Source organism: Uranotaenia lowii, chromosome 2 (assembly GCF_029784155.1).
Source record: "Uranotaenia lowii strain MFRU-FL chromosome 2, ASM2978415v1, whole genome shotgun sequence".
In the NCBI taxonomy this organism is placed as follows: Eukaryota; Metazoa; Arthropoda; class Insecta; order Diptera; family Culicidae; genus Uranotaenia; species Uranotaenia lowii.
In genome coordinates this window covers 56769060-56790991 of record NC_073692.1, presented here as the reverse complement: position 1 = coordinate 56790991, position 21932 = coordinate 56769060, and the positions used below count along the sequence as shown (strand labels likewise).

The 21932-nt window shown below is 33.2% G+C and overlaps 1 protein-coding gene across 5 annotated transcripts in view; it reads left to right on the top strand.

Moving 5' to 3' along the window:
- LOC129747900 (plasmanylethanolamine desaturase) overlaps positions 1 to 21932 on the top strand; it is a 90166-nt gene that overhangs the window by 52864 nt on the left and 15370 nt on the right. For 4 of the 5 annotated variants that reach the window (XR_008737601.1, XM_055742298.1, XM_055742297.1 and 1 more), the window contains 2 exons: positions 8479 to 9451; positions 16294 to 16552. Coding sequence is in view for 4 of the 5 variants with exons in the window: in XM_055742298.1 (XP_055598273.1) it covers positions 9263 to 9451; positions 16294 to 16552 (448 nt within the window). In the remaining variant the exon portion in view is untranslated. Of the gene's footprint in view, positions 1 to 1877; positions 1897 to 8478; positions 9452 to 16293; positions 16553 to 21932 lie in introns of those variants that run through there. The other variant, XM_055742299.1, reaches the window with a different exon arrangement.

Below are 21932 nucleotides of genomic sequence, written 5' to 3'. Positions count from 1 at the left end.
TATTTACAGTTTTTTAGTCGATAAGATCAAAACATCTCATTTACTTTGGATAATCTGATTGAGTCAATGTCAAAGCAAATATTTGACACTTTTTTGATTAGAGGTATTCCAACCAGTCATTAATATTAACAGTTTTTGGGTTTTTAATCAATAATTTAGATGTACATGAAGTGCGCTCATACACCCAACATTCAGTCTTTACTCCAATCATGAGTTCTCAATATTTCAACGCCATTGGCATGAGATGTGAACGTCAGCGGCGATGATTCTATTTGAAAACACATGCTTTATCCTCCCACCGCAAGCACATTGCGTATGACTGAAGGAAACAAAATAAAAACGTTTTCATGTCCCTCCATATCCCATCACAGGATAAAGAAGAATGGAAGCAATGAACGAATAAATTGGATCAATGCTCTGTGAGGTGGCATTAGAAAAGTGAGGTGGCATAAGAAAGCTACAGAGAAAAAAAAACATTTACTTGTTTCAAACCTCCGGCAAACAACTTGTGGGTTTTTTAGATGACTCGGGACACTGGTTAAGCTTTCGGATGAGCAAGAAGAAGGTAAAAAATTGTTGTGAGCTCGATTCTCACCGACGGCAGTTTTTTTTTAATTTTCTTGTCTCTGGGATGAATTAAAAATAGGATGAAAATCCCATAAAACGTTTTTCTTGTTTCGCTTGAATGTTTGTAACTGTATGTAGTGGTTCACCATATTTTTGCTCGACATCTCGAATCTTTAAGCCTGTGCCTGGAAAGCAATCATACCATCTTTGGCGCAATGCTCATTTCAGTGCATTTTCGGCACATTGTTAGCTCAGATCGGTATTGAAACTTTGTAACCTCTTCTATGAGTGTAGGAATTTCCACCCCAAAAATATGTTTTTTCAATTGGATTTATTTTATTAATTATTATTAATTAAAAATATATTGTTTTCGCGATAGAGGTTAATATTGAAATTATTCGTTCAGTTGAAACGGATCGTACTTCTTCGCATTCAAAACTATTTTTTTTTTTACATTGATTGAAAACTCTTACCCAGCGCTACTTTACCCCGGAAGATTGCTGACACGCTTTACACCATCGCACTGGATTCAAATCGCCTCATTCCGATAATAAGAAATTTATTTCCAACGAAAACCCTTGTAGTGAGAACTGGTTCAGCTGTTATCGTTACCATTGCTGGACAGAGCGTTATTTTTTTTTATAACCGAAACAGATGTAGAAATTGTTGGTTTACAAATTCACACATGCTGTTGTTTCGGCCCCTCTCCTTTCTGGTAAAAGAGCCCATCTTTCGTTCGGCCACGTGGTGGTCACTTATGAGACGACAAAGTTAATAAAATATTTAACCGTAGTACCTCTACATAAGTCTAACTACACCATTGTTGGTGTTAGCGCTCTTTGCTCGGCAAAAGTGCTTCAACCCTTGGTCCTGTTCTACAGAAGTCTACAGTTTAAAACTACCTAGTGCCCAATTGAGATAGAAGTGAACCAGAAAGGGTTTTCCCCCAATTATGCCCCTATAGGGTGTTGCCCAAACAGGAGCGATTGCGGCTTGTTCTAGAATTCCCGGGCAACCTCAGAGGAAAACGACCGGATCATTCGGATGGTCTTTTTGGTTTGCCCGCTTGGTTTTTTTGAAGCCGGAAAACAGGAGCCAGGAAGTGAGTCAGTGACCTAGTGGAACCGAATAAAAAGCAAAAAAAAAAAACTAATTAACTCTAATAGAGTGCGAGCACAATTTAACTAGGTTATGAGAATGGGTCCGAATTGGGACTGCCCCTCGAGGGAGGGAAAAATGAGGAACAAATGTGTGACGATGTGGTCATGAACGGCAATTACATTAATTTTTCTAAACGCGCCGACACGAGGCTCTGTCCGGTGATGAAAGGTGAGTCGCTACACAAATGGGGACATGTTGCTGGAGAAACATTTCCATTACGGAATCTGGCCTGGTGACAGTTTTATGTGCTGAAGCCCCCTGTTTGATGAATGGTGTGGAGAAAAGTAATTAACTTGTTGTCTGAATGGAAAGGTTTCTGCTCGATGAAATGATGAAGCATTTGTTTGCAGCGATAAAAATTTCTGTATAATTGATTCCTAATTGATAATAAATAAGTAGAATAACATATATTCTTCTGATCTTTTGTAGCACACCGCCTATAAAATTGACATTAACTAGAATGATGCGATTAAATATTATAACACCTGTAGCATATCTTATATTTTCTGGATTGCATTAGAAATATTTGGTGAAAGTAGTCGAAGACTTATACTGAAAATCAATCAATCATTTTTGACATGGACATATGTACAGCTGCGGAAAAAATGAAACATTTTTGAATTACTTCCTTCAATAATGTTCGCATACATTTTGTATTTATAAGATAGGAATGTCACATAGATGGTAAAATATCTCAAACAAAATTTTTTGTTTCAAGCTGTAAAATCCATTTTTTGTCTACTTTTTGTCATTAGGGTTTATATTGACATTTTTGTAAATTTGCGTAACTTTTTTCAACATTTTTATGTCATTTTTTACAATTTTCTTATGGTGCATTATTTCATATTTTGACATTTTTTAAATTATTATCATGTTTTTTCATGTTTTTTTAAATTATCATATGGTTCATTTTTGACGTTTTGACATAAGGTTTGGCAAAATGGTTTATTTTTATCATTTTTTGCCAAATTTGAAAATTCTATAATTTTGTTATTTTTGTCGTGTTTTAAACTTATTTTTTGACATTTTTACCATTTTTGTCATTTTTATCATTTTTGTCATTTCGTCATTTTTGTCATTTTTGTCATTTTTGTCAATTTTGTCAATTGAGTCAATTTTGTCATTTTCGTCATTTTTGTCATTTTTGTCATTTTTGAAAAATTTTGACATTTTCGTAATATTTGTTATTTTTGTCATTTTTGTAATTTTTAATTTTTGTAATTTTTGTAATTTTTATCAATTATGTCATTTTTGTCATTTTTTATAATTTTTGTCATGCATGTCATATAATATTGTCATTTTTGTCATTTTTGTCATTTTTGTCAATATTGGCATTTTTATCAATTTTGTAAATTTTGTCAAATTTGTCAATTTTGACAATTTTGTCAATTTTGTCGATTTTATCAATTTTGTCAATTTTGTCAATTTTGTCAATTTTGTCAATTTTGTCAATTTTGTCAATTTAGTCAATTTTGTCAATTTGGTCAATTTTCTCATTTTTGTCAATTTGGTCAATTTTGTCAATTTTGTCGTTTTTGTCGTTTTTGTCATTTTTGTCATTCATTTCATTTTTATCATTTTTGTCATTTTTGTCGTTTTCGCCATTTTTATCGTTTTAGTCATGTTTTTTATTTTTGTCATTTTTGTCATTTTTGTCATTTTGGTCATTTTTGTCATTTTTGTCATTTTTGTCATTTTTGTCATTTTTGTCAATTTTGTCAATTTTGTCAATTTTGTCAATTTTGTCAATTTTGTCAATTTTGTCATTTTTGTCAATTTTGTCAATTTTGTCAATTTTGTCAATTTTGTCAATTTTGTCAATTTTGTCAATTTTGTCAATTTCGTCAATTATGTCATTTTTGTTATTTTGATCATTTTGGTTTTTTGTAATTTTTGTCATTTTTGTCATTTTTGTTATTTTTGTCATTTTTGTCATTTTTGTCATTTTTGTCATTTTTGTCATTTTTGTCATTTTTGTCATTTTTGTCATTTTTGTCATTTTTGTCATTTTTGTCATTTTTGTAATTTTTGACATTTTTGTCATTTTTAACATTTTTGTCATTTTTGTCATTTTTGTCATTTTTGTCATTTTTGTCATTTTTGTCATTTTTGTCATTTTGGCATTTTTGTCATTTTTGTCATTTTTGTCATTTTTGTCATTTTTGTCATTTTTGTCATTTTTGTCATTTTTGTCATTTTTGTCATTTTTGTCATTTTTGTCATTTTTGTCATTTTTGTCATTTTTGTCATTTTTGTCATTTTTGTCATTTTTGTCATTTTTGTCATTTTTGTCATTTTTGTCATTTTTGTCATTTTTGTCATTTTTGTCATTTTTGTCATTTTTGTCATTTTTGTCATTTTTGTCATTTTTGTAATTTTTGTCATTTTTGTCATTTTTGTCATTTTTGTCATTTTTGTCATTTTTGTCATTTTTGTCATTTTTGTCATTTTTGTCATTTTTGTCATTTTTGTCATTTTTGTCATTTTTGTCATTTTTGTCATTTTTGTCATTTTTGTCATTTTTGTCATTTTTGTCATTTTTGTCATTTTTGTCATTTTTGTCATTTTTGTCATTTTTGTCATTTTTGTCATTTTTGTCATTTTTGTCATTTTTGTCATTTTTGTCATTTTTGTCATTTTTGTCATTTTTGTCATTTTAGTCATTTTTGTCATTTTTGTCATTTTTATCATTTTTATCATTTTTGTCATTTTTGTCATTTTTGTCATTTTTGTCATTTTTGTCATTTTTGTCATTTTTGTCATTTTTGTCATTTTTGTCATTTTTGTCATTTTTGTCATTTTTGTCATTTTTGTCATTTTTGTCATTTTTGTCATTTTTGTCATTTTTGTCATTTTTGTCATTTTTGTCATTTTTGTCATTTTTGTCATTTTTGTCATTTTTGTCATTTTTGTCATTTTTGTCATTTTTGTCATTTTTGTCATTTTTGTCATTTTTGTCATTTTTGTCATTTTTGTCATTTTTGACATTTTTGTCATTTTTGTCATTTTTTGTCTTTTTTGTTATTTTTGTCATCTTTGTCATTTTTGTCATTTTTGACATTTTTGTCATTTTTGTCATTTTTGTCACTTTTGTCATTTTTGTCATTTTTGTTATTTTTTTCATTTTCGTGATTTTTGTAATTTTTTAATTTTTGTCATTTTTGTCATTTTTGTCATTTTTGTCATTTTTGTCATTTTTGCCATTTTAGTCATTTTTGTCATTTTTTTTTTGTCATTTTTGTCATTTTTGGCATTTTTGCCATTTTAGTCATTTTTGTCATTTTTTTTTGTCATTTCTGTCATTTTTGACATTTTTGTCATTTTTGTCAATTTTGTCAATATTGTCAATTTTCTCAATTTTGTTAAATTTGACATATTTTTAATTTTTGTCATTTTGTCAATTTTGTCAATTTTGTCAATTTTGTCAATTTTGTCAATTTTGTCAATTTTGTCAATTTTGTCAATTTTGTCAATTTTGGTCAATTTTGTCAATTTTGTCAATTTTGTCAATTTGTGAATTATGTCAATTTTTTCAATTTTGTCAATATGTGAATTTTTTCAATTTTGTCAATTTTTTTCAATTTTGTCAATTTTGTCAATTTTGTTTTTTTTAATTATTTTTGTTATTTTAGTCTTTTTTGTCATTTTTTAATTTTTTCATTTTTGTCATTTTTATAATATTTGTAATTTTTGTCATTTTTAGTCATTTTTGTCATTTTTGTCATTTTTATCAATTTTGTTATTTTTGTCATTTTTGTTCTTTTTTGTCATTTTTGTCATTTTTGTCATTTTTGTCGTTTTTGTCATTTTTGTCATTTTTGTCTTTTTTGTCATTTTTGTCAATTTGTGAATTTTGTCAATTTTGTCAGTTTTGTCAATTTGTGAATTATGTCAATTTTTTCAATTTTGTCAAATTTTTGAATTTTGTCAATTTGTGAATTTTGTCAATTTTGTCACTTTTGTCAATTTGTCAATTTTGTCAATTTTGTCATTTTTGTCAATTTTGTCAATATTGTCAATTTTCTCAATTTTGTTAAATTTGACAATTTTTTAATTTTTTGTTATTTTGTCAATTTTGTCAATTTTGTCAATTTTGTCAATTTTGTCAATTTTGTCAATTTTGTCAATTTTGTCAATTTTGTCAATTTTGTCAATTGTGTCAATTTTGTCAATTTTGTCAATTTTGTCAATTTCGTCAATTATGTCATTTTGGTTATTTTGATCATTTTGGTTATGTTAGTTTTTTTTGTAATTTTTGTCATTTTTGTTTTTTATGTCATTTTTGTCATTTTTGTCATTTTTGTCATTTTTATCATTTTTGTCATTTTTGTTATTTTTGTCATTTTTGTCATTTTTGTCATTTTTGTCATTTTTGTCATTTTTGTCATTTTTGTCATTTTTGTCATTTTTGTCATTTTTGTCATTTTTGTCATTTTTGTCATTTTTGTCATTTTTGTCATTTTTGTCATTTTTGTCATTTTTGTCATTTTTGTCATTTTTGTCATTTTTGTCATTTTTGTCATTTTTGTCATTTTTGTCATTTTTGTCATTTTTGTCATTTTTGTCATTTTTGTCATTTTTGTCATTTTTGTCATTTTTGTCATTTTTGTCATTTTTGTCATTTTTGTCATTTTTATCATTTTTGTCATTTTTGTCATTTTTGACATTTTTGTCATTTTTGTCATTTTTTGTCTTTTTTGTTTTTTTGTCATTTTTGTCATTTTTGACATTTTTGTCATTTTTGTCATTTTTGTCACTTTTGTCACTTTTGTCATTTTTGTCATTTTTGTTATTTTTTTCATTTTTGTCATTTTTGTTATTTTTTTATTTTTGTCATTTTGGTCATTTTTGCCATTTTAGCCATTTTAGTCATTTTTGTCATTTTTTTTGTCATTTCTGTCATTTTTGACATTTTTGTCATTTTTGTCATTTTTGTCATTTTTGTCATTTTTGTCAATTTGTGAATTTTGTCAATTTTGTCAGTTTTGTCAATTTGTGAATTATGTCAATTTTTTCAATTTTGTCAAATTTTTGAATTTTGTCAATTTGTGAATTTTATCAATTTTGTCACTTTTGTCAATTTGTCAATTTTGTCAATTTTGTCATTTTTGTCAATTTTGTCAATATTGTCAGTTTTCTCAATTTTGTTAAATTTGAAATTTTTTTAATTTTTGTCATTTTGTCAATTTTGTCAATTTTGTCAATTTTGTCAATTTTGTCAATTTTGTCAATTTTGTCAATTTTGTCAATTTTGTCAATTTTGTCAATTTTGTCAATTTTGTCAATTTTGTCAATTTTGTCAACTTTGTCAATTTTGTCATTTTTGTCAATTTTGGTCAATTTTGTCAATTTTGTCAATTTGTGAATTATGTCAATTTTTTCAATTTTGTCAATATGTGAATTTTGTCAATTTTGTCAATTTTTTTCAATTTTGTCAATTTTGTCAATTTTGTTATTTTGATCATTTTTGTTATTTTAGTCTTTTTTGTCATTTTTTAATTTTTTTCATTTTTTTAATATTTGTAATTTTTGTCATTTTTAGTCATTTTTGTCATTTTTGTCATTTTTATCAATTTTGTTATTTTTGTCATTTTTGTTCTTTTTTGTCATTTTTGTTCTTTTTTGTCATTTTTGTCATTTTTGTCATTTTTGTCAATTTTGTCAATTTTTCCATTTTTGTCATTTTTGTAATTTTTTTCAATTTTGTCATTTTTGTCAGTTTTGTCAATATAAAAAATTTTGTCAGTTTTGTAAATTTTTTTCAATTTCGTCAATTTCGTCAATTTTGTCATTTTTGTCATTTTTGTAATTTTGATCCTTTTGGTTATTTTAGTCTTTTTGTCATTTTTGTTATTGTTGTCATTTTTGTCATTTTTTGTCATTTTTGTCATTTTTGCCATTTTTGCAATTTTTTGTCTTTTTTGTCATTTTTGTCATTTTTGTCATTTCTGTCATATTTGTCATTTTTGTCATTTTTGTCATTTTTGTCATTTTTGTCATTTTTGTCATTTTTGTCATTTTTGTCATTTTTGTCATTTTTGTCATTTTTGTCATTTTTGTCATTTTTGTCATTTTTGTCATTTTTGTCATTTTTGTCATTTTTGTCATTTTTGTCACTTTTGTCATTTTTGTCATTTTTGTCATTTTTGTCATTTTTGTCATTTTTTTTAATTTTTATCATTTTTGTTTTTTTTTTTAGTTTTGTACATGTTTTTCAATTTTGACATTTTTGTAATTTTTTTTTCATTTTGGTTTTTTTTACATCTGTAATTTTTTCAGTTTTTTAATTTTTGTCAATTTTTTATGCTTCTGTCATTTTGTTCTTTTTGCCATCTTGTCTTTTTTGCAATTTTGTAATTTTTGTCATTTTTGTCATATTTGTAGTTTTTGTCATTCTTGTCATTTTAGTCATTTTTGTCATATTTGTCATTTTTGTCATCTGGTCAGATTGATTTATTTGTCATGTCTTTTTTATACATTGAAAGCAAGTTTATTTTCTTTTTACATATTTTGATGGATTTTTTTTGTTGATAGTTATGTTTGAGTTGATGAACTGTATTTGTATTGGATCATGAAATTTATATTTTTTATCTTAAATTTTTAATCAGTTCAATAGAATTTTTATTTGTTTGTATCAAGGGTGTTCAAACGATGAGTGAATGAACAATTCCTCAATTTATTTATTTTATTGCAGAAAATGATTAAAATATCCTTTTCTAACGATATCAATATTTTATTCTTCATTTGCAGGTTGTCAACAAATCCCAAAAAATCTCCAAACGCACGGTTTCCATCAGCAGTGGGCTGATAAATCTTCTCCTCGTTGGACTGAACCTCGCTCGGAAGGACCATAAACTGTGATAATCTAAAGACTAGAAGAGTGCCCCCGTTTTGTATTGGCCTTAAATCCGGCATAATGTGTTTTTGAAACGAGATTCCAACGAAGGATTGCCTTGCACTACAACTGGGTGGGGAGGGAAAATAAAACGCTTTCCTGGAAATCTTTCCCGATCCAATGACCAAAGTCCAACCATTTGGTAGGGGAATCGAAGGTTAGTTTTTCACGTTGTCGGTCGCTGGGGAAAAAAAGGTCAAACGTAGAGAAGAACTAGCTAAAGGAGGGGGTCTTATCTGTGATCGCAAATCGGTTCGTTTCCGAATCGTTGCCACTTGTTGTTGTTTCTGCTGCCGTTGTTGTTTGTGAAGAAGGGACATCCAATAAAAAGTCACAACCTTCCAATTCCGACCAACCTGAGCGCCAAAGCATAGAATGACCTATGGTGATGGTTGCTCGAAACTCTACTGGAGAGAAGCACAGCAAGGTCGTAAACGATTAAGGAGTTCTTGCGTGGGTGAAACGAGAAAGTGTGGCTCTGGCTAGGTGTAAGTGACTGTGTGTGCTCGCTCGCTAGTGTAAATTTTATCCTTGCTCTGCTATCAGTGCTTCAACAAAGTAGTTGGTTGGCTCTTTGGTTGCATTCAAGACTTTCAGAGTGCTGGTTTCGGCGGAAGTTGTTCATGGTCCGCTAGAGGTATGGATTTGATATCGTTGCCTCCGTGTTCCCGACGAATTGACTCGGGGAAAATGGCTAGCACCGGGGATCATCACCTTCACCATCATCAGGGAATTGGGCTGGGCAGCACGGCAAATGGCAGCAGCAGCAGCAGTGGAGTTAGCCTTTCACCGACCAACACGATTATGATCTCAACGACTTTCCTGAAGGTGAGTAGCTACACCAAATGGAGGATTCTTTGGAACAAAGAAAAACCTGTTTTTAAGATATGTACCTACATACAACTAGTTATTTTTATAAGAGGGATAATTTCGAAATTCAAAGTATTTTTTGGCTGATTTTTCATATCCCCAGAAAGATGCTCAAATTTAGTGTAATTTGTTTATAAATCTAAATAAGCATTGAACTTTACAAGGTAGACACTAGACTGCTGCAATCTGTGTATGGAAATTTCAAATTTATAAATTTTTACACCTCTCATAACTTTTTCTCGTGGATTCTACTGTCGAAAAAAGCAACATAGGGTGTCCCATTATGTCTAAGCACGATTTTGATACATCCCTGCTCATACCGGATGACGTTTAAACAGCTGTTTTTTTCCGGGCGTAGTTGTTTACAATTTATCTTTAAATTCTGTGAGCCCCTCTTTTCTCAATTTTCGTGAAAATGAGAAGCATTTTCTCGGAAAAGCGCAAAAATTTCAAGCTAAAATGGTGTAGTTTTCCCAACATTTTTCTGAGTCAGTTGGTTAAAACAGGAGAATCCACCAAGCTATAGTTTGGGCTACAGACATGTAAGGGGCCGTTAACATTCCACGTGGTCAATTATGGGGGGAGGGGGGTCGGGGGGGGGGGGTACTGTTTGGCCGGATTTGGCATCAGCTTAAAAGACACGATGGTTTGGTACGACTCCAACACAGTCCAGATCATATCGAGAGAGATGAATCCGCCAAATTTTCTTCAAGCAAGACCGATTCAAACATTTTGGACTCTTACCAAATCCTATTTGATAAAACTTGTGAAGCCTGCAGATTCAACCGAAAATTTCCCGAAAGCCTCGATCAACCCAACAAGCACTTTTTGCTGAATAAAAGCTGAAAAAATATCGTGGTTCAATTTTTAATCAGCAATCTGGCTGAAAGAAGGCCTCAAAAATTCACTAATTTACGTGTCTTCAGCCTTTAATCATCTTGATCTGGAGAAGATATTCAGCAAACGTCATTAAACGTCAATTGACGGATCAACCCAAAAAAAAAGTCCGATGTTTGGCACTCACTTTTTCCCCTCTGTGTTGTTTTTTTTCTCCTTTCAACTGCCCCGACTTTTAAACCTCCGGCTTGTTGGTTGCATGCCGCGGTACGCAGAACCAATCATGAAGTCTGCGACGCGATGATAATTTGTCAATCTTAAGCGACCAAAATGCCTCTCAACCGAAGTTTTTTTTGAATAAGTGTGAGAGAAATGATTTTTTTTTCAGTTTTGGGCACTTAAAGTCAGTTTTTTAGAAAATCTATTCTTTATTTCAAAATCAAGCTTAATAAGAAATCATTAAAAATGTCATCGTATAAGGAAAATAAAAATCCCAATCAAACCGCCATCATGCAGAGCAGCACAGTTCACAGTCTGTCAAATTCCAATGAATGCGAATGGTTGAAAAAAGGCTGAAAAAGTGTTATAGAAGCAGCTCTTCAACTCCTCCCATTGGCGGCACTGAGACTACTTGAAATGCTGAAACATGATTACAGTTTGACTTTATTCAACCAGTAAGCTGAAGCAGCATTACGTTTTAGCTCAGCTTTTGTTCAGCAAATTGCTTCTTAAGCAGCCAAAATGTTTATTGGGAAGTGGTCCAAATCTTCACAAATCAGTCTGTGCTGAAACTAATGAAAAGTCTTCTTTCAAGAACTCGATCACTTTCCTACGATTTACTGAAATCAATTTTTTTTATTGATTAACTGTAAAAGAAGACTATAGAGAACATAAAAGTGAAACAAACATAATTTGCTCCTAAATTATGTTTTTACTGTTCATTTTAAATTGTGCTTAGACATAATAAGGCACCCTATGAAACTTTTGGAAGCGATTCACGCAGTCCTGAATTAATGTAACGAGTTTTAATTTTTAAAGCTATGACTATAGTTATAGCTTTTTTCATTAAATACTTGGCTTCTTCTCATGGTTACATGGCAGCTTAAAATAAAGCTAACAACATAATTTTTGCTTTTTCTGTGGAACCGAGCCTGCTGATGATTTTTGTGCCAATTTATAAATTTTCTAAAGGAAATTTTCTGCTGAACAACTTTGTAGAAGACCGTAATTTCGTATCTTATTAGGCTAAAAAGTTATGAGCTGTTTAACAGGGGTATGTCTTTTCGCATTGATAAACAATAAATTCAATTGACATCACTGCTGGAGCCTAGCAAAGTTTTGGATGATAAGTAGTCATGCAATACTTTGCTAGGCACCCAGCAGTGATATCATTCGAATTTTTTTTTTTCAATGCCAAAAAGCATTCCCCCATTCAACACCTAATAACTCTTTTGTCTAATAAAATACAAAGTTACGGTCTTCAACAAAGTTGTTCAGCTGGCTCAGTTCCACAGAAGAAACAAAAATGGTGTTTGTTTTTCAGTACAAATAAGTGTAGGTAAAAGTTCAAATTTACTCATGTAAACGTTATCGTTTGGACTAAAACGAAGTTTTTAGGACCCAGGGTTTGAGAAATTCAAAAATGACCCCAAATCGACTCAGTCTACCAAAACAGTATTTCCCATTTAAATGTGTAAAATGCATTAGGAGACTGTTTGGGGTCTTTTGGCTATTTTCGAGGATATTTTCTGTGGGTGTACACTCTAATTCTCCTTGATTCAGATTTGAAGGAAAACAATTCAAAATTTGCAAAAACTAGGAAAACTCAAATTTTGATTTCAGCGGCATAACTCAAAACTGAGTTGTAGGGGTTTTCACGAATTCTGAGTTGTTTTTGTTCAGGGTGGTTTAGGCTTGTTCATGGATCGACTGAATGAAAAAAAATCAAAAATTTATGAAATTTTGAAGCGGTTTTAAATGGAATTTCTGATTTCAAAAAGAAAAAGACGATTGTGCGGTGTATTTAGAAGATGGATTCGTACATTTTTATCCGGTCGGCTTTATTTTTACCACAAAAAAATTAGTGCCACCGGGCCATTTGACCGCATCCAGCCGGTGGATCTACGTGCTGTTTCACTTGATACGCTAACCCGCCAGCACACTCTGCCTAATTTGAACTGATCTGAAAAGACAAGGAAAAAGAAAACACCATTGGTGAAAATCATTTACATTTCAAAATTATGAGAAAATTATACTTACAGTTGTGAATGATGGCTTCCGTAGAGATTTCTGGAAGAAAAGATAAATTTGTTAAATTTTTTATTTATCCTTTCGACACCACTTAATTTCTAACTCAAAAGTAAATGTAATTAAAAGTTGCACTCACCTTGATTATTGTTATTATTTCGTCAACTGGTCTCCGACCATCGCATCCAAACAATCAACACTAGTTTTGGAACTCTCTGAGTTGTTTTCATCTATTTTGTTCGAAAACATATGCGTCTTCGCTAAGTTCCAGACTTTGAAAGCCAATAGATGAAAACAACTCAGAATTTTGATGGATTCCAAATCAGTTGTTTTCATCTTCATACATAATGCGACAGCTGAACCGAAATTATTCAGTCTCTGAATAATCTAAATTTACCGTGTAGCTCTAACCTACACAGCAAGAAAAATTCGTGTAAATTTAGATCGAAAACGATGCACGAAAACGGAACATCGATTTCGATGTAAAATTCTATCACGGTTTATTTTTATCCAGGATGTAATTTTTGAGGCGTGTAAATTTAGATTGAAATCAATGCACGAGATCGAATCACAAAAGCCGTCGTGTAAAAATACACAGGGATGTAATTTTTTAAATTTATTATCGTAAATATTTATATTTTTGCCAAATATTCAGGTTTTTGCTTTTGTCTTTGAATGAATACGCCCACAAGTATTATTTTTAATTTACATTTATTTACAAAACTGAAAATTAAAACACCATCACGGAAAGCGTCAAGCTGGAATTGTTGTTGGATCCGATGATTCCCAGCACGGGGATGTTTTTACAGTTCAGCGTCATCAGTATCCTCGAATGGTTCCGGAACATCATGATCTTTCGGTCAGCACAAATCTGACCTTGCTGTAATGGAGAAAAAACTAGTCAGTTTCAACCGCATTCTTCATTTCACGTATACTTACGACTTTAAAAGACTCTAGAAGTGCTGCTGTAGGTAGCTACGCCTTTGATCGACTCGTTTCCGAAAAAATTTTCGACTTGTATACTTTGTGCGCAAACTAACGAAATATAAAAAGGCAGAAGTTAAATATTTGCATTCAATTTTAAATCAAACAAATCTAACTTTACACTGTTTGTGACATAAATTTCATTGACCGGTTGATTTTTGCATGACGCAATGTAAAATTACATCAAAACCGTTTATTTCTATCCTATTTTTGAAAAAAGTCTAATAGTACATCAAAAGGAGTTTAAAATTACATCTTTTTGCAATTACACTCAAGAAAAAAAAAATCACCCGTTTTTTAGATTCCGTGTACTTTTAGAATTTTTTTGCTGTGCTATCCTCATCTGTCAATTGACGTAAAAAATACAGAAGTACACACTGAATCTCAAAAAATACACAAACTTGAAAACTTCCCCTCCCCCAAACCGCTGTTCAATGTTCAATATTGACAACTCAAGTTTATGAAAAAATCACAGCTTGTCAATACGCCCTTCAAGGGGAAAGCTGTTTTTTGTGTTTTTTGTTGTACGGGCAAATCTGATCCTATCGAATACCTCCATCGTGGCAGATTTATGTTTGGGGGATAATTTTAAAGCTAGAACTGTTTTGTTGGGGGATAATTTGTTCCTGCTCCATTCGTAGAAAGTCTCGGATATACTTTGATATACATAGCTATCAATCTCAACTCTGGGTTTGATTCCCGTACCTGCAGTGTTTTTGTATGTTGATATCCATTTGATTGCGGTAAAATTCAGATTTTGGGGGATGATTTCTGTAGGGAGAGAGTTTCATTCGAGTTGGTGTGGAAAGTTTTCAAGTTTGGATATTCTAAATCGGCAAGATGTACACAAAGGGCTTGTTTACTTTTCGCCCAAAAATCACCCAAGCCAATTTCGGCGGCTGAAGGATGCCATCTAGCGACTGTTTTGCGCGTGAAACCTCCTCACCTTGATGTACGCACTGTAAAATTGGTCATTTAAAAAAGTAAAACGAAATCCAGTAAGTTCAATCTGGAAGCTGGCAAAGAAAGAAAAAGCCTCGAATTCTTCCATGCATGTTTCAGTCAAAGATGTCTTAAATGCATCGTCAAATGTGTTCACCAATAGTAAAAAGAAGGAGGAGTGGAATCGGCAGCAGCGACAGGAGGACGACACAGCACAGTTTGGAAGTGCGTCGAGCCTGCGACCGTTTGGAGGCATCGAGCCAAGAATCCATTCGGAAGTGATCGTGCCTGGAATCCGATGGCAGGTGGCCGTGCCGGGAATCCGCTCGAGCCGGAAGTCCATTCGGTGGCGTCGAGTCGGGAATCCCTCCGGAGATGTCGAGCCAGGAATCCGATGGAATGTAGTCAAACCGATGAAGGGTCGTCAAATCGCTAGGAAGAGCGTTGAGCCGTCGAGCTGATGGAAGGTTGTGGTCGACCGAACCGAAAACAGGACCAGGATATCGATTGAGACTCAGGATCAGGATTTGGATCAAATTTAATTTCAGAACAAAGGATCAAGTGTCAGAATCAAGTTTCAAAGCAGGAACATGATTCTGAACCAAATTTCAGAATTCAGGATGAGGAAAACGTTCAAGTTCGGTTTACAGATCAGGATATTGTTTATTGTTTGTACATACAAAACCATATGACATTGAAGTCTTAATTTAATTTACTTAATACTATGGTAAACATATTTTGCACATTTAGAACTTTTTAAGCTATTTGTTTCTCAATTGATCTTGAAAGCTGGATTCAATCAGGCGTTTGAAGGTTGTAGGTAGTTGAAAAATTAAAATCAAAGAAGGAATAACATCGCAAAAAGGTTATTTTTGCAGACCGCATGGGGTCTTACTACCATAGCGCATACTTTTTGATTCCAAAGAAAGCCAGTCACGACTGCACAGTGCACTTTCTGGAGCAACAGCGAGAAAGTATCCAAGAGCAGTCGATTTCATTTCGAAGAACCTTCGCTACGAACAGGGCTTGACCAATGAAATGACGATCTGACAACGGCTGAAAACCAAGTAGGGCATAAGGTTGTACATAAGGTGACAGGTTTAAAGGGTTCTCCCACGGTAGATCATGCGGAGCATAACGCACGAATTTTCTTTGAATTGGTTCAAAACGAGCTACTCATACAACTTCAAATGACCACCACACTAGATTCCAATATTGAACGGACAAGGCAGCAGTACAGGGATCTCAGACAGACAGGATCTGTAAATTCTCAGACGTAAATATGATAAATTCTAGCATTCGGTTAGCCCTTTCAAGTGTAGCCCAATAATGTGCCTATCCAAAACAACGCCAAAGTCCTTTATTTCCTTGATTCGCTTTGAAAGTTCGCCAAGAATATTAGTTTATTAGTTTTCCAATTAGTTTTCCAAATTGGAAGGATCAAATTTTAATCAGGAATCAGAATCGTGATAAGGATCAGATTTAATTCAAGGCTGGAATAACGTCACAAGATCTATTCTTTTTTAATTTAGCTTCAAAAGTTCCAACTGTTTCGCAAGTTTGACTCGAAAAAATATAGAAGTTTAGTCATTATTTAAAAAATGTGGCCAACAATCATTTAAGAATGCTGCCTGCAAAAAATCCAGGGGAATTTATTTTGTTCAGGAATAATTGAAGACTGTCAAACCAAAAAAAAATTCAGAATTCCATATTATTTCACAGCTGTTATGAGAAAAAAAATCAACTAATCCGCCTCTAAATTTGTTTCGTCCAACCTATTCCACCTGCAGACCCCGGTCAAAACGGACCAGGAGATACTGGAAAACTCGATGCTGGAGGATGATCCCAATTCCAACACCATCCTGGCGGCGGACTGTGGCGGCTTAGCTGCCGAAAACTGTCATAGAACCGGCGGCGGCAGTATCAGCAACGGAACTCATGGTACCGAAAGGAGGGGACCGGACTGTGAACAGCACCAGCAACATCAACAACCTCGATGGGGACCACAACACAAGGGAGCACAGGAGCTGGCAAAGCTGTACAGCAGCAGTAAGTAACGAAACTGCATGGTTCAGTGGTTTCCGGTTAATGTTTATTGGGGTGCAGTTTGGCACGTGAAACATTACTATGACGCAGTGTCCCGAAATTCATTCATTTTCAATGAATGTTGCTGATTGCACTTCGCAGCTGAACGTACAGCGATCGGGTTTTGTTATTGATTGCTACTGGACTTATCCGATCATCGATCTTTCTATTCATCGCTAAAATACAGATCACCTCGCACGATGTTTGCTGTCAAAACAGTGCAGCACTATCATCAAATTGGAATCTCACCATTGAGCGATGCATACGGCGAATCATGTTGGGCTAGGATCAGGAGTGAATGGTTCAGGCAGTGAGCGAGTGATACATGTAACCGATCATTAGCAAATGTTGTTTGATTTTAAACATAGCCAATTAATAAATTTATTTGATTTTACAGCTTTTTTTTACTACAGTAAGAATAAAATCATACTGTAGTTGTGTTTGTGATGGAAAGATTGTCACTTCCGCCGTCTTTTCAATTTCTAATCAGCCAGGCGGATACTGAGTGAGTGACATTCAGAATGGATCAGTTTGTATCTTACTCATCTCCGATATGCGATGTTTGCTAAACCGATGATTCTGAATGATGCGACTCGGTTTGCATAGCTGATAGGAGCGCTGATCGAGATTGCATACCAGCCAGGCGAAGCAGTTGCGAGAGGCGCTATCCCATTATACAATCAGAATGTATCCAACAGGAAACGCATCCTGAGTGTTTATTTTGATTGATTTTCGGAACATTGCTTTGACGAGTTTTGGTTTTTAGAATATTTTAGCTGTGTTTTCATTTACTATCAAAATGTTACGAAATTGTTCGATTGCTCGTTAAGGTGAATTAAACGATCAAGAGTCAAGAGTCGAGAGCCTAGATCAACTTAAGACTCTTAAAACTCTTGAGACTTTTGAGACTTCTAGACTATTGAGACTCTTAAGACTCTTAAGTCTCTTGAGACTTTTGAGACTCTTAAAACTTTTAAGACTTTTAAGACTCTTGAGACTATAAAGACTCTTAAGACTCTTAAGACTCTTGAGACTTTTGAGACTCTTAAGACTTTCAAGACTCTTAAGACTCTTCAGACTCTTGAGGCTCTTAGGACTCTTAAGACTATTGAGATTCTTAACACTCTTAAGACTCTTAAGACTCTTAAGACCCTTAAGACTCTTAAGACTATTAAGACTCTTAAGACTCTTAAGACTTTTAAGACTCTTTAGACTCTTAAGACTTTTAAGACTCTTAAGATTCTTAAGACTCTTAAGACTCTTAAGACTCTCAAGACTCTTCCGACTCTTAAGACTCTTAAGACTCTTAGGACTCTTTAGACTTTGAAGACTCTTAAGACTTTCAAGACTCTTGAGACTCTTAAGACTATTAAGACCCTTCAGACCCTTCAGACTCTTGAGACTCTTAAGACTCTTAAGACTCTTAAGACTCTTAAGACTCTTAAGACTCTTAAGACTCTTAAGACTCTTAAGACTCTTAAGACTCTTAAGACCCTTAAGACTCTTAAGACTTTTAAGACTCTTAAGACTCTTAAGACTCTCAAGACTCTTAAGACTCTTAAGACTCTCAAGATTCTCAAGACTTTTAAGACTCTTTAGACTATTAAGACTTTTGAGACTCTTAAGGCTCCTAAGACTTTTGAGACTCTTAAGACTCTTAAGACCCTTAGAACTCCTAAGATTCTTCAGACTCTTAAGACTCCTGAGACTCTTAAGACTTCTGAGACTTTAAAGACTCTTAAGACTCTTAAGTCTCTTAGACTCTTAAGACTCTTTAAGACTCTGATACTCTTAAGATTTTTAAGAGTCTTAAGACCCTTAAGACACTTAAGACTCTTAAACTCTCAAGACTCTTCCGACTCTAAAGACTCTTCAGACTTTGGAGACTCTTAAGACTTTTAAGACTCTTGAGATTCTTAAGACTCTTAAGATTCTTAAGATTCCTAAGACTGATAAGACTCTTGAGACTCTTAAGACTCTTAAGACTTTCAAGACTTTGAAGATTCTAAAGACCTTTAAGACTCTTAAGACTCTTAAGATTCTTAAGTCTCTTAGACTCTTAAGACTGTTTAAGACCCTGATACTCTTAAGACTCCTAAGAGTCTTAAGACTCTTAAGACTCCAAAGACTCTTAAGGCTCTCAAGACTCTTCCGACTTTTAAGACTCTTAAGACTCTCAAGACTCTCAAAACTTTCAAGACTCTTTAGACTATACAGACTTTTGAGACTCTTAAGACTTTTAAGACTCTTGACACTCTTAAGACTCTTAAGACCCTTGAGACTCTTAAGGCTCTTAAGACTCTTATGCCTTCTGAGACTCTTAAGACTCCTGAGACTTTTAAGACTCTTAAGACTCCTAAGACTCTCAAGACGCTTAAGACTCTTAAGACTTTCAAGACTCTTGAGACTCTTAAGACTCTTAAGACTCTTTAAGACGCTGATACTCTTAAGACTCTTAAGACCCTTAAGACTGGCAAAGTCTTAAGACCCTTAAGACTCTTAAGACTCCTAGGACTCTTACGACTCTTAAGACTCTTAAGACCCTTAAGAATCTTAAGACTCTTTAGACTTTTGAGACTCTTAAGACTTTTAAGACTCTTGAGACTCTTAAGACTCTTCAGACTCCTAAGACTCTTAAGACTCTTAAGACTCTTAAGACTTTAAAGACTCTCAAGACTCTCAAGACTCTCAAGACTTTTAAGACTCATTAGACTATTCAGACTTTTGAGACTCTTAAGACTCTTTAGACTCTTAAGACTTTTGAGACTCTTAAGACTCCTGAGACTTTTAAGACTCTTAAGATTCTTACGACTCCTAAGACTCTTAAGACTCTTAAGACTCTAAAGACTCTTAAGACTCTTAAGACTGGCAAAGTCTTAAGACCCTTAAGACTCTTAAGACTCCTAAGACTCTCAAGACTCTTAAGACTCTTAAGACTCTTAAAACTTTTAAGACTCTTAAGACTCTAAAGACTCTTAAGACTCTTAAGTTTCTTAAACTATTAAGACTCTTTAAGACTCTGATACTCTTAAGAATCTTAAGTGACTTAAGTCTTAAGACTCTTAAGACCCTTAAGACTGGCAAAGTCTTAAGACCCTTAAGACTCTTAAGACTCCTAAGACTCCTAAGACTTTTAAGACCCTTAAGACTCTTAAGACTCTTAAGATTCTTAAGCCTCTTAAGACTCTTAAGACTCTCAAGACTCTTAAGACTCTTAAGACTCTTAAGACTCCTCAATCACTTAGACTCTTGAGACCCGTAAGACTCTTAAGAATCTTAAGACTGGGTCTTACAGGTTGTTAGAGTCTTAAGAGTGAATATAAATCGTTTTCAGAGTCTTAAGATTTCTAAGGTTTTGAGAAGTCTGTAGAGTTTTGAAGTTCTTAAGGGTCATTGAGTTTAAAGTGCCTTTCAATTTTTTAGATTCTCGAGTTCCTAATACTTTTTATGATAATTTAAGCATTTCAAGCTTCATATTCGTGTGGAACGTCTCTGATGCATTGACCCGTTTTAGTACTTTATTTAAAAATCTCTTAAGGCTCTCAAGACTCTTCCGACTCTTAAGGCTCTTAAGACTCTTCAGACTGTGGAGACTCTTAATTTTTAAGACTCTTTAGACTCTAAAGACTCTTAAGACTTTTAAGACTCTCAAGACTCTTAAAACTTTTAAGACTCTTTAGACTATACAGACTTTTGAGACTCTTAAGACTTTCAAGACTCTTGACACTCTTAAGACTCTTAAGACCCTTAAGACTCTTAAGGCTCTTAAGACTCTTATGACTTCTGAGACTCTTAAGACTCCTGAGACTTTTAAGACTCTTAAGACTCCTAAGACTCTTAAGACTTTCAAGACTCTTTAGACTATTCAGACTTTTGAGACCCTTAAGACTCTTAAGACTCTTAAGACTCTTAAGACTTTTGAGACTCTTAAGACTTTTAAGACTTTTAAGACTCTTAAGACTCTTACGACTCCCAAGACTCTCAAGACTCTTAAGACTCTTAAGACTTTCAAGACTCTTAAGGCTCTAAAGATTCTTAAGACTCTTAAGACTCTGATGCTCTTAAGACTCTTAAGACCCTTAAGACTGGCTAAGTCTTAAGACCCTTAAGACGCTTAAGACTCCTAACACTCCTAAGACTCATAAGACCCTTAAGACTCTTAAGACTCTTAAGATTCTTAAGCCTCTTAAGACTCTTAAGACTCTCAAGACTCTTAAGACTCTTAAGACTCTTAAGACTCTTAAATAACTTAGACTCTTGAGACCCGCAAGACTCTTAAGAATCTTAAGACTGGGTCTTACAGGTCGTTAGAGTCTTAAGAGTGAATATAAATCGTTTTCAGAGTCTTAAGATTTCTAAGGTTTTGAAAAGTCTGTAGAGTTTTGAAGCTCTTAAGGGTCATAGAGTTTAAAGTGCCTTTCAATTTTTTTAGATTCTCGAGTTCCCAATACTTTTTATGATAATTTAAGCATTTCAAGCTCCATATTCGTGTGGAACATCTCTGATGCATTGAGCCGTTTTAGGACTTTGTTTAAAAATCTCTTAAGGCTCTCAAGACTCTTCCGACTCTTAAGACTCTTAAGGCTCTTCAGACTTTGGAGACTCTTAACTTTTAAGACTCTTTAGACTCTTAAGACTCTTAAGACTTTTAAGACTCACAAGACTCTCAAAACTTTTAAGACTCTTTAGACTATACAGACTTTTGAGACTCTTAAGACTTTCAAGACTCTTGACACTCTTAAGACTCTTAAGACCCTTAAGACTCTTAAGGCTCTCAAGACTCTTATGACTTCTGAGACTCTTAAGATTCCTGAGACTTTTAAGACTCTTAAGACTTTCAAGACTCTTTAGACTATTCAGACTTTTGAGACCCTTAAGACTCTTAAGACTCTTAAGACTCTTAAGACTCTTAAGACTCTTAAGACTTTTGAGACTCTTAAGACTCTTTAGACTTTTAAGACTCTTAAGATTCTTACGACTCCCAAGACTCTCAAGACTCTTAAGACTCTTAAGACTTTCAAGACTCTTAAGACTCTTAAGACTCTAAAGACTCTTAAGACTCTTAAGACTCTTTAAGACTTTGATACTCTTAAGACTCTTAAGAGTTTTAAGGGTCTTAAGAGTCTTAAGACTCTTGGCAAAGTCTTAAGACCCTTAAGACCCTTAAGACTCCTAAGACTCTCAAGACTCTCAAGACTCTTAAAACTCTTAAGACTTTTAAGACTCTTAAGACTCTTAAGACTTTTAAGACTCTTAAGTTTCTTAAACTCTTAAGACTCTTTAAGACTCTGATACTCTTAAGAATCTTAAGAGACTTATGTCTTAAGACTCTTAAGACCTTTAA